At 42.4% G+C, this 16749-nt stretch overlaps 1 protein-coding gene across 3 annotated transcripts in view; it reads right to left on the reverse strand.

The window, feature by feature from the left end:
* Positions 1-2383: 2383 nt before the first annotated feature.
* The window catches only part of asic1b (acid-sensing (proton-gated) ion channel 1b), a 143185-nt gene continuing 128819 nt past the window's right edge, over positions 2384-16749 (reverse strand). For all 3 annotated transcript variants that reach the window (XM_035630606.2, XM_035630603.2, XM_035630604.2), the window contains 7 exons: positions 12374-12524; positions 11419-11475; positions 10645-10798; positions 7404-7495; positions 7040-7119; positions 6233-6334; positions 2384-5523 (listed from right to left, as the gene is read on the reverse strand). In XM_035630606.2, coding sequence (XP_035486499.1) covers positions 5428-5523; positions 6233-6334; positions 7040-7119; positions 7404-7495; positions 10645-10798; positions 11419-11475; positions 12374-12524 — 732 coding nt within the window. In that variant the 3' untranslated portion in view covers positions 2384-5427. The remainder of the gene's footprint in view (positions 5524-6232; positions 6335-7039; positions 7120-7403; positions 7496-10644; positions 10799-11418; positions 11476-12373; positions 12525-16749) is intronic.

Raw genomic sequence — 16749 nt, forward strand, 5'->3', positions numbered from 1 at the left:
TTGCCTCTGAATTATTATATAGTATAAAGAAGAAGAAAATTGAAATACTCAAGTGAAATACTGTGAAATAAAGTCGTTGTGTAAACTGTGTAAAACCATGGTGGTTTGCACAAAACAGTTTTTGAGCTATAAAGAAATTCATGTATTTCTGTGAGTTGATTCTAATTTGCAACGGCTTTTACAGAGTTCTCGTATGTTTGCTTTCCCAGTGGTCCACGTTTGGAATGAGTTATCAAAAACCTACCAAAACATTTTGGTAAATTCAAATCAGAGTCACTTCATTTCTTTGTTTCATTTCCCTCATCACACCAAGCTGTTCATAAATCAGTTAGTCAACTCGTGTCTTGTTTGTTTGCACCTCTTGCAGTGAAACGGTTTTACACGACCTTCTTCGAAATGCACGAGATCTCAAATCAACAGAGGAAGAGACAGTGAGAGAGGATGCTGAACCTCTGATGTGGTTCAGAGAGGATCAGCTTAGGGCCCCGCACGTCTGCCGAAGAGCCAAAGACTTTCTTGTTTTTCCAAACTTTGATGTCATTACACTTCCCCCCAATTAGTATGGATCTACAACAGTACCAAACATGGCATCCCATCTGTTTGCTCTGCTTGTTTGTGTTTGATCAGATTGTGCGAGTGCACACAAGCAGAGGAGGAGGAGGGGGACGGGGGGGATGCATTGTTTTCTGGAACAAGGTGTAACAGTTTCCTCTTTTATAAGACTCTGAAGTATCTGATTCGCTGTGTTGTCCTTCGAATCCCCAGAGAGGAGTTTACATCCTTTTGTGTGCGAGATGACAGCTGATTAGGGTTAATCTCTTTGCAGGCTTCCTGACAGCCTGATATTAAACAAATGAATCAGGGTTGGCACTTTATACAAATGAAGGGACAAATCAGGCGCGGACTCACGTCTGATAATCTAAACACACATCGTCTTTCCGTGCTGGAAGAAATTTGACTGAGCTATAATTATTAATCCTCTTAACGAGCTGAATGTAAAGTGGAGCCCAGAGGAGCCGGGGCCGCAGCCTTATCTACGACGAACGGCTGAGCATCCTAATTGCACTGACATATCTGACAGGTTAAATTTATACCGTCAACGTGACTCACATGGCGCGCAGACAAGATGGAGTGTCAGCTCCACTTTAGATATCCATTTCTGTACAGTCTAGATCCAGCATTGAAAAGAAGTCGGACAAATTAAAATCACGTTGTCAAAATTGGGACAAACTTTGGGGTCAATATTTATTTAACTTTACAATGAAACTTTTGACCCAGTGTTCATGTTTTGTACACTGCTGTTGTGCAGTAGTGGAAGAAGTATTCAGTGATTCTTACTGAAGCAGAAGTCCTGGGAACACTGTTACAACTAAAAGCACACGTCAGTCCTGCGTTAAAAATTTCACTCATATAAAAAAGTACAAAAGAATGAGCATCAAAAGTACCAAAAGTAAAAGTACTCATCGTGCAGAATGGCCCATTTCGTACAATTTTTGTCTTGGTTCATAATTATTTATGAATTAATGTAAACTTCCCCTCAGCTGCTGTTGCAGCTGATGAGGGTGGAGTACATTCTAATCACGTGCTGGGTATCATAATCTGTGACAGTGTGTCATAATTAATTCATTTTGAATCAAGACTCCCTGCTAAAGCCGTCATGTAAACGCAGTGGAGCAGAAAGTACATAAATTACCAATTAAACGTACTTGAAGTTTTGAACGACACAGGCTTTGAGCTTGAGCTCGCTGTTACACTGGGTCGAAAATAACCACATATTTAAAAAAAATATTTAATAAGGTAAATTGACAACAGTGATATTAAAAAAGAGCACTGGGTCAAAAAATTTGAACAGGATAAAGTCAACAGTGATGTGTGTAGACACCAAAAACCTGGGTCTGTTTGCCGTGTGTGTTCAGTCAGTGCTTCAAAAGACTAAAACAACACACACACGGTGGACCACGACAAGGAATCGTGCAACAGGAGTGTAATATCCTTGTTGATGTGGATAACAAGGTGTGATAATAGGATTAGGAGGAAATTACCTCTGGTTTATAGAGATCCATGAGTCGGAGCACATGTTGGGGGTGATGGCAGAAGGCAGGATCAAAATGACGGATGAGCCCAGGACAGATGGTTTCTGGCAGAATTTCTGGAACTGTTCACAATAATGAAGATCACAAGACTGGAGGAAATCTTTGCTAATCTTTTTTTGGGGGGGAAAGATTTCCAGTATGTCTACCTCCCACCTGCGTTGCCTCGGCGCCTCATCGGGATGCAACGAGCATCGTGTGCAGGATTTCTGTCTGCTGTGTTCTGACCCCGCCCTGTAATCTTCTGAGTTGCAGGCTGTCACCGAGACAGAGACACAAATGCCAGCAGGAAATGAACAGCATCAACTTTTATTTAATTTTTTTTGGATTAATTTGTCTTCTTGGCTTGTACAACAGAAAAAAACAATAAAAAACGTCTCGGGGGCAAAAAAAATAATCATGTTTCAGACATTCAAAAAAAGGGGGACAATTTCTTCATCAGATGTTGGAGCTGGTTCCCGTGACGCTTGTATATTAATGTGTGGTCACCAGCTGAGGCTTCTCTTCTGAATAATAGAAAATGAACGCGCACTCACATTCGATGAACAATGTTGAAGTTTTGCTTTCCCCACTAAAAGAAACCATGAAAAAAATCATAAAGGCAAAAGTAAAACTTCTCATCCCAGAATAACCCTTCACGTCTGGTCGCCGTGGACTCGTGTGCAGCTGATCGAGCGGCTAACGTGATTTTCGAGGCAGACCATGTTCAAGGGGCGTCTGTAACTGGGTTCTAATATTAACAGAGTCATGCATCACCACCGCTGCTTTTTTTTTTTTTAATCCAAGCGTGGCAGTTGGCAGCACCAGATGTACAGTAGCATACAAGAGAAGCTGAATTGGCGGCTGCTGCTGCTGCTTGATTGACAATCTTGATAAAATTTGTGTCGGCTGTGCAGGACATTTTTTCCATCCATCCTTTTGTCATACGGCAGCTGAAACTATAATTACATTTCAAGAGCAAGGGCTCTCGGAAAATACCAATGTTGTTGCTCGCAGCTGTTAAAACTGCAGCAGAGTTGAATGGTTGAAGCAGATAAGCAAATGTCTACTTTGATACCAGCCTCCTTTCCCCCAAAGCCTCCAAGCCACGCCGATTAAGTTTCAAGAAACTGTTGTATGAGGCAAAAACAAAAGATAACACGTTGATGGGAGGAAAGAGAGACACAGCTAAATGCCTTGGAAGGAGAAGAAGAAGTGCGGAACCCCTCAATCAAATTTTCTGAGAGCTACTCATGATTACAAATTAACATTTGCACAGAATCTGCAGTGGAAAAATACATCGCTCCGCCTATTTACCTATTCATCCGAAAACGACGAACAAAGGCGCGGGAGAAATTCACTGAAAAGAATAACCATTTTTTTTCTGTTCCAAAAAAAGATATTTACATTTCATTTATGACCTGACAACTAAATAGACCAGTCTTTCACCTGGAAGATGGAGACAGGATTATGAGGCTTATATACGGAGTTATGTTTTATATGAAAGAGAAACAAAACAAAACTGAAGATTAGATCAATACGATATTAATAATATGACAATATATCAAGAAGAATAGTACATTTTTCTTTTACATCACCTCTACATACTGGCGGTATTGTGCTTTGATAAGACTTTTGCAACTAGAACACAGATACATAAAAAAAAATTAAAAATTTAATAGCCCCACTAAACTCCATGGATTTCAGCAAAATCGCCTCTCCTGGATAGAACACAAGAACAAATTCACCTCACCGCATCCAGGAGTCGAAATAAAAGGATATGAAGTTGAAAGAGGAATCTTCAACTCATCTGGCACATGTGAAAATGAAATAAAAAAAGAATGGTTGATAAATGAAATTAGGTGCAGCTGATCTAGGCCTGTCACGATAACTGCTTTTTGACGGATGATATATTGTCCTAGAAATATTTGTGATTAACGATATCTTTGTCATTTCAGGACTTATAATTTTTGCTACTGGATCATGTGAGCTTGCAGTACAGGCCCGTCGGTCGAAATATTGTCTAAAGTTTAAATAATGGAAGTCTTGGAGCAGATGGTAACATCACAGTCAGTGAGCTGCGCCTCCGACGCCGAGCAGAAAGAAGCAGCGCGACCGGCTGCAATGTTGATGACATTCATTCACATGTCAACAAGTTTGCGTGTAAACACAACGGCTCTTATTGAGAGGTCAATAAAACATTATTGTGTTCGTGTTCACGTATTGTACGATAAGTCCATAACGTAATTATTGTGACAGGCCTACAGCTCATCCATGCAAAATCAAAGACAGTCGCCGTACCTGCTCGGGTACTGATGTTGGCATCCACGCACACACGCACGAGCACACACACACACACACACACACACACACACACACACACACACACACACACACACACACACACACACACACACACACACACACACACACACACACACACACACACACACACACACACACAAGCACAGGCACACGCACGCACACACACGCATGTATCACCTTCCTATCGCTGAGGCAAACTTGGTAATTATAGGTATGTGAAATTAAAAACATGCACTGGACGAACACGAGCATGCATTTAACATGATGAGACCTGATATCTTCACCAGTACATTATTAGATGGTAGACGATGGGACACTACCAATACCACTGCCACCACAAACAACCCCACCCAGAGAAAAGAAGTCCCCCCACACACACACACACACACACACACACACACACACACACACACCTGGACTACACTCACTGTGAACAAAGATACATTCTCGAACAAACTACACAAAGTCCAGCTGTTGTTTGATGGAACACTGCAACGGTTACAGATGTTGCTACATGTACAGTGGAGTAAGCACTATGGAGATTTGTCCCACGTCGCAGGCCAGTGTTGTGTGAATCCATTGTGTGCTGCTGTGTCGTATAAAGGCATGGAGGCTCTCTCTCTCTTTTTTTTTCTTTTTCTGATAACCTGTTTATGGTGAGATAACTGTACATTTTCCCCTTATTTGTTTTCACTTTTTTTGTTGTTGTTGTTGTCTTTTGAAAGAGAGGTCCGTGTTGGTAAGGTTTCTCCACGAGCATCCCTTTGCGGCAGTATTCCAGAGGAAAAACACAGGAGAGTTAACAGATGTATTTATATTTGGGATTATCCTCTCCACTCGGGCGTCAGGTGAAAGTCCTTTGTCATGTTTGATTTGTCCTCCTTTGTTTGTATGAAAAAAAAAGAAAAAAAGAAGTGCCTCTGTTTTTTAGACTTTGTGTCAGTTCCCTCACACTCCCCCCGTGTTGGATAGTTCTTGTTGTATGGTTGGCTTTGGTTGCATAACACACTCTGATGCTTTCACCTGGCCCCGCTCAGCAAGTGAAGTCCTCAAAGTTCCCCTGGCCCGGGTGGTGAGGTAGCATGTTGCCAGGATACGTTGATGGCGTACGCAGGTTCTCGCAAGGAGCCTGGCAGCGAAATGAGGAGAGAGAAAGAGAGAGAATGTCAAATAGATGCAGCTAGGTGAGAGAAATGATCATTAGCAGTAAGATGAAGAGGGGGCAAACAACGCAGAGAGGGGTGTCAATACATCCAGAGTCAAAACCCATTTGAAGAAAAACTTTAAAAGTCATAAAAAACACTCCAGCAAGCTGAGCCAGGAGGCAAAAACTCTTCTGAAATATAATGGAAATAATGAAGGTGAAGGACGGTAAAAGAGAAGACTCATCAAGTCAGGAGAGCGGCTCAGATTGAGAGCACGTCCGTCCCTGTTTCTGTGGCCGGGATCTGCCTTATAATTAAAGTGAACTAGCTTCATTTACACTGGGAAAATAAGAGAGAGCTGTCGCACCTTCCACGGCCCGACTAACAGACTGTCCCCGCTGCTCCCGTCCCACAGCTTTGATTAAATCCAAGGCACTTTGCGCTCTCCTAACTCCTCTCACTCAAACGTTTTTTCCAACTCCCGTCGCGCCTCTCTCAAATCTGTCCCCCCCCCCCAGCTTCCTCCATCTCTATCTCTGCACTCTTTCCTCTTGCTCTCACTACCATCTCCACTATTTTTTTCTTCACTCTGGCTGCAGTAGAGACCGGTGGAGACAAAGGAGAAAGAGTGTGCCCCTTTCAAAAGCAAGTGGGTCAGACACAGTAAAAAGTACTTAGCAGCGGCCCACTGACATGGCGTTTCACATCATCCAGGCTCAGCACAGCTCCCCGGTCGTTGTTGTTGTGGCCTTTGTGTTTCTTCTTCACGCATCGGCACAGCTTGTACTTGATCACCTGAAAAGAGGCAAGCGCACCCATGACTGACCTTTTGGGATCAAGACACATTATTCATTTCGCTGCTGCCGAGCATTTGAATGGCCTCTCCTTGATACTTTTTTTGTGTTTTTGCATAGTTCAAGCCTTTTTGAAGGATCGGGCAAACTGAAAGTCAAATTAAATTGATTCTATGCTACTGTAAACATGTTTCTCCATCGATCGATGCTTTTCAAACTCTGTCCGTCTCTCACACACACACAAACACAAACATTCACAGCTTAGATCAAGGACTAACACACACACACACACACACACACACACAAAAAAGTCTGTGTATGTTTGGGAGAAGAGAAAGCAAAGAGCACAGCACAGAGTTACTCTAATGGGAACCGACGGAGACATCCGGACTAATCTAGAATATAATACATCCAAAATGTTAATGTATTCAGTGTTGCTGCTGCTTAAAGATGCGAGTGTTGCACAGCTATGGGCTGCAGGGCTGTGAGGGACAGTGTTAGTCATGCACACTGAAACGCGTCCTTGTGAGGATGGCAACATTGTGTGAACAAGTTGAGTCGGTGATTCCATAATGCCGGACTAATACAAAATGAAGCAAACAACGTCTGCTCTATTTCGTGCTAAGCGTGGGAGACGGACTCCTGCTGTGTGACTACACAACACACTGCACTGGACATATATATATTCTAAAAGGAAATATTTTACCTCATATAGATAGTCAAAGAGTTCGAGAATGGTGAGGATGCTGGCACCGATGAAGAGGCCCATCTGACCTCCAATGTCACCTTGAAAGACGAAGGACAAAGCACAAATTGTAAACTAATATGAATACGGAGATAAGAAGAGGTCAGCTTTGAAAACCCATTTGTATCTTTAACATCTGAAAAATGAGAGATGTAACGAATAAAAACATAGATGTCTGCAAAACTCAGTCTTCTGGGACTCTGGCACCTATTATAAAAACGCGAGCGCTTGTGATACTGTCACTTTGAATAAAAGCATCTGCCACGTCGCAACACTGCGTGTTATCCATCCCCGAGAAAAAAACCTTCCACAGCCATTTCCTTACCCAGAAGGCCGGCCAACTCGTAGGCTTTCTTTTGTTCGATGGTCTCGTAGTTCAGTGCCTCGAAGAAGATATCCAAGACCAGAATGTTATCACTGTAAACAGAGAGGGAAGCACACAGCCATAAGTCACACAATCAAATGCCTCAGTTTTCATTTCATATTCAGTTTTTTCTTCTTCTTTCTTATCGGCAAGTCCTCTGGAGGAGAAGACGACCGGTGATTCAGCGACTTCCTGCTGATAGCAGAGCAATTGCACCAAGTTTAGCAAATATCCCCGCTGTCACTTTGCTAATTTCCCAGAGGTGGTTCCTGATCATTGAGGAATAGGAGGGGAAATGATGACAGCTGTTTGATTTTGGCACCGTGCTAATGTTTAAAACAAGAGAAAAGAGAGCGGACTAGTTTAAAAGGCCCAGGGCAATGGCAGACTATTATTATTTTGAGTCCTGAATATCCTCCTCTCTGCGGGGACGAGTGCGACTTCACTCCCCACTGGAGTTGAGATCAAAAACCACAACTAGACTTTGTAATTTTTTCTCTCTGTGTGTTGGGTGCACGTGTTGTCCTGCTCACATTTAAGTCAAAGACAAATCACAGCTGATTATACAGAGATGGAGATGAAACAAAAATGATCACATAATTTGAGCTATTTATTGAATATCTTTCAGTTATTTCGACTGTGTATCCCTTACGTTATGATATTTTGAGTGTTTTACTTTGAGCTTACTATTTGAACTGTTAATTCATTCAACTTATTTGTTTATTTATCTGTGCATCCAATATTTTCCTTTACAATTTAAACTATGTACTTGATATGTTCTTACTTTTAGCCGTTTCAACTGTTCATTACAGTTCACCATTGTTTCACATCCACATTCACATCAAAAAACTATTATTACGATTATTTTACCATTAATTCAGTATTCTAAGAAAAATGTTTCGATTTTTGGCTTCCTAATTATTCTCAAGCATAGAAAATTGCAACATACAATTTCCAGATGACTCAATATATTTCATCAAATCACAGTTTTTATTTAATCACTAGAACTTCTCCACAAATTCTTCTCGTCCCCCTTGGCAACAGATTAAGTTACCAGCACCTGGGAAGACAAGTGGTCCTGTTGGGAATCACTGACTATGTGAGTTGTTAATCACCAATATTTTCTGTTTTTTTTCCTTCTGATTTGTGGGCCCATATGTTTGAGTTGTCATCCAGGAGTTTTTCTTGCCGTCACTTGTGATACATGTTATCAGAGCTGCTATCTACAGCCCATATTACTGTGTGTGGTTGTGGGTTTCCAGCAGAAAGACAGTTCCCCGTGTCAGACTTCAGTTTCCCATCAAGAAAACACTCCAAATATACTTAAATAAAACTTTCAGAAGGGAGAAGTGGAAGGTTTTTGCATTCACTCTGACTTACACATAGTGAAATGTCAGGAATAATAGATAAAAGATTCAACTATAATAGTCCCCTCTCCTCATTCCCTTGAACTACTCTGAGCTTTTCAGAAGATCTGGTAAAGAAACACTCAACACTTGGCTAATTAAGTTGATCTTAGACTGGAAGCTGCTTTTTCCATTTCCATTTCTCGATGAAAAAAGAAAATCCAAGTTTCCAATTAAATGCATGAACTGGTTCCAGTCGTTACTGTGCAGCTTTCCAGCAAAGTTGCTTTAAGCGATATCAACCTCAATACCCTTAAAATCTATTAAACAGCATAGTTAACCTGGATTTGTGAACCTGTTCCACGAAACACAGATGACGTGACCTTGTATCGAGTGATTTACCAATGCACCTTTAAAGCCGTTTGTGTGATAAAGAGGTGCAATCCGATTGAAACGAGGGTAAACATCAGGTTGCAGCCCTGGTAGTAGCACAATCAAGAACACAAGCAGATTTGTGAATTACCAGCACTGTAAACGTTGATACAGTAAGGAGAGCATCATCGAGGAGAGCGTATTAACGGTAGAAGCGTTTCCCCACCATACCATTTCTCTTTTCAACTCCTATAGATTCTTGCTTCTTCCTTGAAGGGATTACCTGCTCTTACACATTTTCTACCTTCAAGCCTGGAAACAACACGGGAAAGATGAAGTCCCCTTCACATTTTATTGCTCATTATATGATGAGTTAACGGCTGCACTGTGGATAAAATGTCATTAATTTCCCGACAAGTTCTCCTGGATGGATGATGATAAATAACCAAAGCTGTGTTTTATGGAGGGAGGATATTTTTCTTTTTTCTGGTATATTCTGTCACTGCAATGGTATATTTATTTGTCTTTAAGAACATATGAGCACACGTCTACCTTTTCATTGGCAGTGGTTGAAATACAATTTTGCAAAATGTAAGAAACCGTAAACAAAAAGAGAGGAGGAGAAAGGAGGCTGATAGAAAGTGGGCAAAAAAAATTGAAAAAAAAGTCAGGCTGGATGACAAGGCTGAAATGAACTTCACATTACGCACAGAGGCCGGTTTATTAGGTAAAACTAAATAAAACAAAGTCATTCTTGACAAATTAGGACAGTTTCATGATCTGTATTTGTTTAGCAGGAAGATGATTCCACTGTACGATCATTGTTATGGTTTTGGTTGGTCGCGGACATTTCTATTACCTTGCCCGAAGTTAGGTGATATAACCTCTGCATAGTGTAATACAGTTCAACATGTGGTGCCATAAGCCGCATCCTCTAAAACTATCAGAAAGATGAGTCATCCCCTCTATAAAAGAGTTTGAAATGAAAGTGAAGATGCGCGGCAGGATTTATTTCAGCACTGTTGAGTCAGACAGCAGTAGTTTTAGCCAGGTGCACTAAATAAATACATACAAAAATGTTTTAAAAATCACTTCGATATAATTTAATTGAACCCAAGTACATTGATTGTGCCTTCAACTGTTTTCCATAAAAAAAAAAATGTATTTGTCAAACAAGAGCACAACATAATCAGAACAGTACATTGTGACTGCACTGGAATTTAATGGAGATAATGCTGAATCATTGTCTGACCCAAAATCATTTTTATGTAACACACACAACCTGTGACATGCACTTTAATGAGAGATGAATTTTTCTAAAACTGTTTCATGTGAAGTAGCTGAACAGCCGCCACTAAAAAAAGAGGTTGTGCAGAACAGCACCAAGGCGATAACGAAAAAGTGAAGTGGTGATAAAAAAGAAAAAAAAAAAAAATCCAAGCTCATCCTGGGACAAATAAGACATAAAAAAAAATGTGACTCACGCTATGTACTGCTCTGTCTTGTTGAATTTCTTGGCGAGATACTTGGCCGATGCTTTGCTGGGGATCTTGACGAAGGACATCTCTTTACCGTAGCGCGTTAAGTTGCACGGCGTCTCGCACACGCAGTAGTCGTTATCCCTCTCGACGAGGAAGTCTGAAAAATGAAGTGGGGAGGGAGGCAGATTGAAAGAGAGAAGACGCGGGGACAGATCGACTTTGTTGTCACCCCCAGGAACGAGAAACAAAACGCCAGCGGCGGAGCCAGAGAGCAGAGACCCCGGAGAGACCCGTGAAAAAGAATTACAAAGACACACGCTTGACATAGTCGGAGAGACGGCGGCAGGAGCCACGGGCCAACATGGGAGACAGCGACATGAGCGCGCGCGACAGTGAAGAGATTACAAGTCAATAAGAAAACAGGGAGCAGACATGAAAGGCCTGAAAGTGTGGAGAAAAAAAGGCCAGAGGTTTACTATTTGAGAAAAGGCTACCATGAGGCTGAATGAACACTTAATATGATCTGTTATCAGCTTAGGGCTCTGAACAGTGACACACACACACACGCACACACGCACACACACGCACGCACACACACACACACACACACACACACACACACACACACACACACACACACACACACACACACACACACACACACACACACACACACACACACACACACACACACACACACACACACACACACACACACACACACACACACACACACACACACACACACACACCAAGCATGCTGGGTTATCTCCTTACCCAAGGCAGGATCTGCACATTCTTTGTACTGCTCCGGGGTGCAGTACGGGGCATCTCCTGAGGACAGGCAAAGGAAACACAATGTTCACCATCTGTACAGAAGAAGCAAGGGGCTGGGCTCACCATACATTGTTTTTGTCTCAGACTGTCATTACTGTCCTTATCATGACTGGATGTTACAAATTTGATCTCATCTCGTAATCGATTTCATTAACTTTTATTTTTTTTTTGTACTTCATCACTACTTTCAGTGTCTGTCACCCTCTCCGCCTTTCTCTCGTTGGCAGATGGGCCAATGCCTCTCTCTCTTTCTCCTATCAGGACAACCCAGGAACAAAGAAAAGTATAAAAGATGTTGAGTAAATTATTTCCCAGCTGCAATTATTCACTGCATTTTGGTTCCGTTCACATAACACGGCAGATAGGAGAGATGAATGGGAGCCGGAGCACAGGATTTTTAACTGGGGAGCTCTCCGCAGATCAACATTAATCAACTGCACAATCGCTAAAAGGGAGCAGCTAATCCTGATTATCAAAGAGACAGATTGTCTGGCTCCCTCTACATGCCCAAAGTGACCGTGATTGAAGAGAGAGAGACACTAACAATTATTGGACAGGGGAGTGAAGGTTAACGGAGGCCAAGTCCAAAACGTTTACTCGCAGCCAAGCTGCTTTTCAATTTGCCATCACAGAACTGCACGGTGATTAAATGCAGAGTGGTGGACAGCGGTTGCCAGCCCGTGATCCCTGCACAAACACGCAGTGGAAAATAGTCGAGGTTTCTGATTCGCCGGAGTGTGAAAGCATCTGATTATCTGACAAAAAAAAAAGAAGAAGCTCAAGAGTGGTTTCTGTCACCATTTCAAATGGAAGGACTTCCAGCCTCAACAACTTTTTTTCCCCCACAAACAAATATTGAAATATCTAGCGACGAGCCGCTTCCTCTGGTTCCTACCAGGCATGTGGACCATCCTGCAGTTGCAGTTCTCCACAAGGTACCGCGTCTCACAGTCGATGCGGCAGGCCGTGATGCTGTAGCTGCTGAAGAAGTCCGAGTCCATCGGCGTGGCCTTGCAGTCGCCCCATGGTGGAGGCAGGTACGTCAGCTGAGAGAGAGACACACGGAGGCAACAGTAAAAAAAAACAACAACAACACTTTAGCTGTAAACACACCTGCCCTGCGTCCTGTTACAGCAGCCATTTGACCTTCTGTCGACACGTGTTACTCACACGTTTACTGTATTTGGCACAGAAAACTGAATCTCGTTCTTACTCCACACGTGTGTAGTGGTGCTTCACGTGGGAGCCGCTCTCCCACGCCTCTCCTATTCCTAGTCTCACGGTGTGTGCCGTCATTGCACAGCCCACTCTTCATGCAGGAACTGAAGAGAGAATATTCTCAGAGTTGTTTCATTCTGAACAAACTTGGCTACAGGGCAAAGCGGTGTGCCACGCTCCTTTGTGTTTTGATCCACAAATATGTTAGCTGTTACTCTGAACACGCACTGAATGACGTCATACATGTGTCTGTAACACAAGAAGACTCAGGAAAAATCTCTGTCCATCTTATCGTATATTCTTAATGCTGTCAACAAGTCAACAAAATTGCATCGTGTAATTTCCTTGACATGTACGGCCCACCCGCACATCAGACTACTTACACAGTTTGTAATTTATTACTTACATTATGTTTTAACCTTGGAGTTTTTACCCCAACTCTTAATTCTGGCTCTAATTATCAAAAAATGTGCCCCTCCCTCTTTGAAACAAACCTCAGCTAATGCTGAAACTTGAGGTCGCACTATAGTGAGGAAAAAAAAGTGCAATTATTCCAGCACACTGTATTCTGCAATTTGCATATCTGATAATATTAGCACCATTCATTTACATTTTAGCCATCTTAAAAAAAAAAAATTACAGGAAGGGCAAAATTTGTTGCATGAAATGAAGTAAGGCACTATTAAAAATAGTTCGTGTGTTTTCATCTCATCAGTTCAGACGGTGCATCACTGAGTGCTCACACAGCAATAAATTAAAAGGCCACTGTTGTCATTTAGGAAAGTGCATTTTCACAATTTGTACTGGAGTGCAAGAGGCAGCCATGTGTGTCACACTGGATTTGGTTACTAATAACCCAAAGGCTTTATTCAACGTGCACATACAGCATTCATACATATGCAGATTAACGGTACAGCGCACACAAGAAAACCCAGATAACTCCAACTCAAATCCAATCAGGAGACTGCAATGATTCCTCTGCTTATTTTCACGTGAAGGGCATTTTCCAAAGTCAAAGATAACATAGAAGCCATCAGAGCTGGGGGTAATGTGCTAATCGATAATTGGAACTTGGGTATTTATTCAGCTCATCACGTGGATAAGACCTACCGGAGGAGCCATATGACCTAATAATGGCTCTCTCATGCCTATGGGTCGCTATTTTCGATTTTCTCTGCGTTTTCTCAAAGGCCCTGGTCAGCTGGCCTAAATCAACTAATAGCGACATCACTTTCCCTCTGATTGAACTTCTGCAAAAAGCCTGGTTAAAAGTGAATCTGGCGCAAGAGATTTAATGACCTTTTAGTGTGCGGTTAGCTGTTTAACGACCACGAAGACGAAAAACAAATCATGTTAAGATTTCAACCTCAAGTCCGCCTCCATTAACTGAGCGAGGAAGCCGATGAAAGGGTAAAAGGTAGGACGGAGAGAGTCAGCGTGACTCAGTGGACGGAAAAGAGAGGAGGATGGAGAGGAGCTGCGGGAAGAAACATTTTTTCGCTTAATATGTTAAGTCGGAGGAAAATGCAGGTTTTCCTTTTTGTGGGGTCACGGTGAGCGACGCTTTCTTTCACACTACAGGACTGCTGAAGCAGAGAGTTGAATAGAAAGTGACCAAACTGCATTAGATTAATGAAGAGCGAGCCTGCCAGCCAGTGAAATAAATAAAAAGAGAGAGAAACAGAAGGTGAGAGACAGAAAGAGATAGAGAGAGAGAGAGGGGGAATCATATTAAAAAGAGAAAGTAATTGTGTTACAGGAGATGTAATGGATGTTGGAGAAGGAAAAAAAGCAAAGGAGCCGGTGAGAAAGAGAGGAAAAACAAAGAGGGACAGTCTCCTACAGAGGCGACATTGGCAGCATGCAAAATCCTGCTGCAGCCCGCTGACACTGGAACACACTCACGAGTGGTGTGGACGTGAAAGGATCGCAAATTCCTCCTTTTTCTCCTCCTCCGTTCATTATGCATGTTTTCCGTGGCATATCGGGGGTCAGAGGATATGATTTGTCTGGCTGCCACCTAAGTGTTATTCACATTTCAGCGGGATAACGCACATACACTAGACAAGATGGACCAGCTGGCAGGGGGGAACGTTTGTGTTTCTTAAAAATGTAAAGGCCCCAAAATGCAGACTGCACATGGGCCCAAGGTCTCGAAGGAGGGCACAAACTCCATCAGCTCCTTGATTTGCACTGTTGGATCCGTGGCGGTTATCAGCTGTGATAACAGCCTTTTCAACCTCTATCACATCAAACACATTAAAAGTGTCCGGTTATTGATGAGCCTGGGGCAAACTTTTTTCCCTTCTATGCCAAGCGCGAGGATTGATTCCAGGCCAAAATGGTGTCTTCAACCCTCTTTTGCATGAAAGAAGAAGTGGCGTTTGTCCTTGAGAACACAGCGCAGTGCTGATCACCGGTGCTCCTCACGAGGGGCAGCGCATTTCAAACTCCCCCGAGTCCAACAAAAGCTGTGAGCGCGGCCGGTGACAGGTATTACTCGTAGTTACTTCTGATGGGTGGTTCCGTCACCGAGGCACATGTGCACAGTGAACCACAATTGTGAATATCCCACATTCAGGAATAAGTGTGTTTAATGATGGAGGAAGTTTTCCGATTCTTTGCTAAAGTAAAAGTATCGAGACATCAGTGAAAAAAGTGCTTCATCACAAGTAAAGGCACTGGATTCAAAATCTTTGTCAAAATATTATCACTTAGTGTTTATATATATGACTTGGATGAATATTAATGGAAAGAGTAGGTGGTAAAGTGGCTCCTAACCCTGTGCTTTGGCCCCATCCAAACAAAATCACAAAATATGATATGATTAATGCGATAGGGAATAAGAAAAAATAACATACTAAAAACTTTGACTATTTTTTATAGTATTCAATTTGCCGACTTTTACATTATAAATATTACATTTTACTTTGGACCTCAAAGAGGTTGTTACAATAAAACTATACTATGCGTTTAGAGGAGGAATGTTTCCTTATAGAGAAAAATACATTTCCAATTTTTGAAAATGCTTGGTATTTTTGTTTTAATGTAAAATCATAGACTAAACTCAACTAAACTCGGTGACAACAGTGTTTCCGACAAATATGGTGGAATAAAAAGTACAATATTTACCTCTGACATTTGGTGGAGTGGAAATATAAAGAAAGATAAATTCGAAGTGCCTCAAAACTGTGCAGTAATTGTACTTTGATATGTTCTTCAGTAACCTCCCTTAACGGGATCAGTTTTAATTATCAGGTTACTGATTGGAAATGTTTGTAAGAGAGAAAAAGAAACCAAACGAAAATTGACATTCCTGTTTTTAATCAGTTTTTACAAACATCTAATGACCACTCACTCTTGTCAGTCAGTCAATGGATTAACTGTTCGACGAACTGCACTGACACTTACTGTACTCTGTGATAACCATGCTGTTCTGTGTGTGAACCAGAAACATCCAATATTCACCTAAAAGTTAAATTAATGGAGCTTTAAATACATTCAAACCGTGTGGCATTTGCCTTGACAGGGAGAGTTTCTGCTGATGAGCTCGCAAACTGAGCAGCTTGTGCTCACTGTTTAAAATTTCAAATGACAGCGATACTGACTGGTCCGGGAAAGTCCGGTAAAGCTCTCAGTCAGTCCGCTGGGAGCGACGGGGGGGGGGGGGGGGGGGGGGGGGGGGGGGGGGGGGGGGGGGGGGGGGGGGGGGGGGGAAGAGAAGATGAGGCCAGAGCCATCAGGAGTGGCACGTAAAGATCCTTCAGATGGTTGTGGAGCAAGGGGAAGGAGCAGCAGAGCGTGAGTGCGACTGGGACACTGGCCAGGGCTTGATCAGCCCTGGCAGGATCACCTGGGTCATGCAGGATGTTGAAAGGCCCCGGAACACCCGCAGTGATTCCAGGATACACCACAGATCACATGGGGCCACTGGATCAGGTGACGCGCAGCACGTTTACGGTTGCCAGATTTTTTCTTTTTTTAAACAATTTATTTAGGTTTTGCAAATGTCCATGAAAACATACCATGAGAAGCATCTGGGACTTTGTGGCA

This window comes from Scophthalmus maximus, chromosome 6 (genome assembly GCF_022379125.1).
Source record: "Scophthalmus maximus strain ysfricsl-2021 chromosome 6, ASM2237912v1, whole genome shotgun sequence".
Lineage (NCBI taxonomy): Eukaryota > Metazoa > Chordata > Actinopteri > Pleuronectiformes > Scophthalmidae > Scophthalmus > Scophthalmus maximus.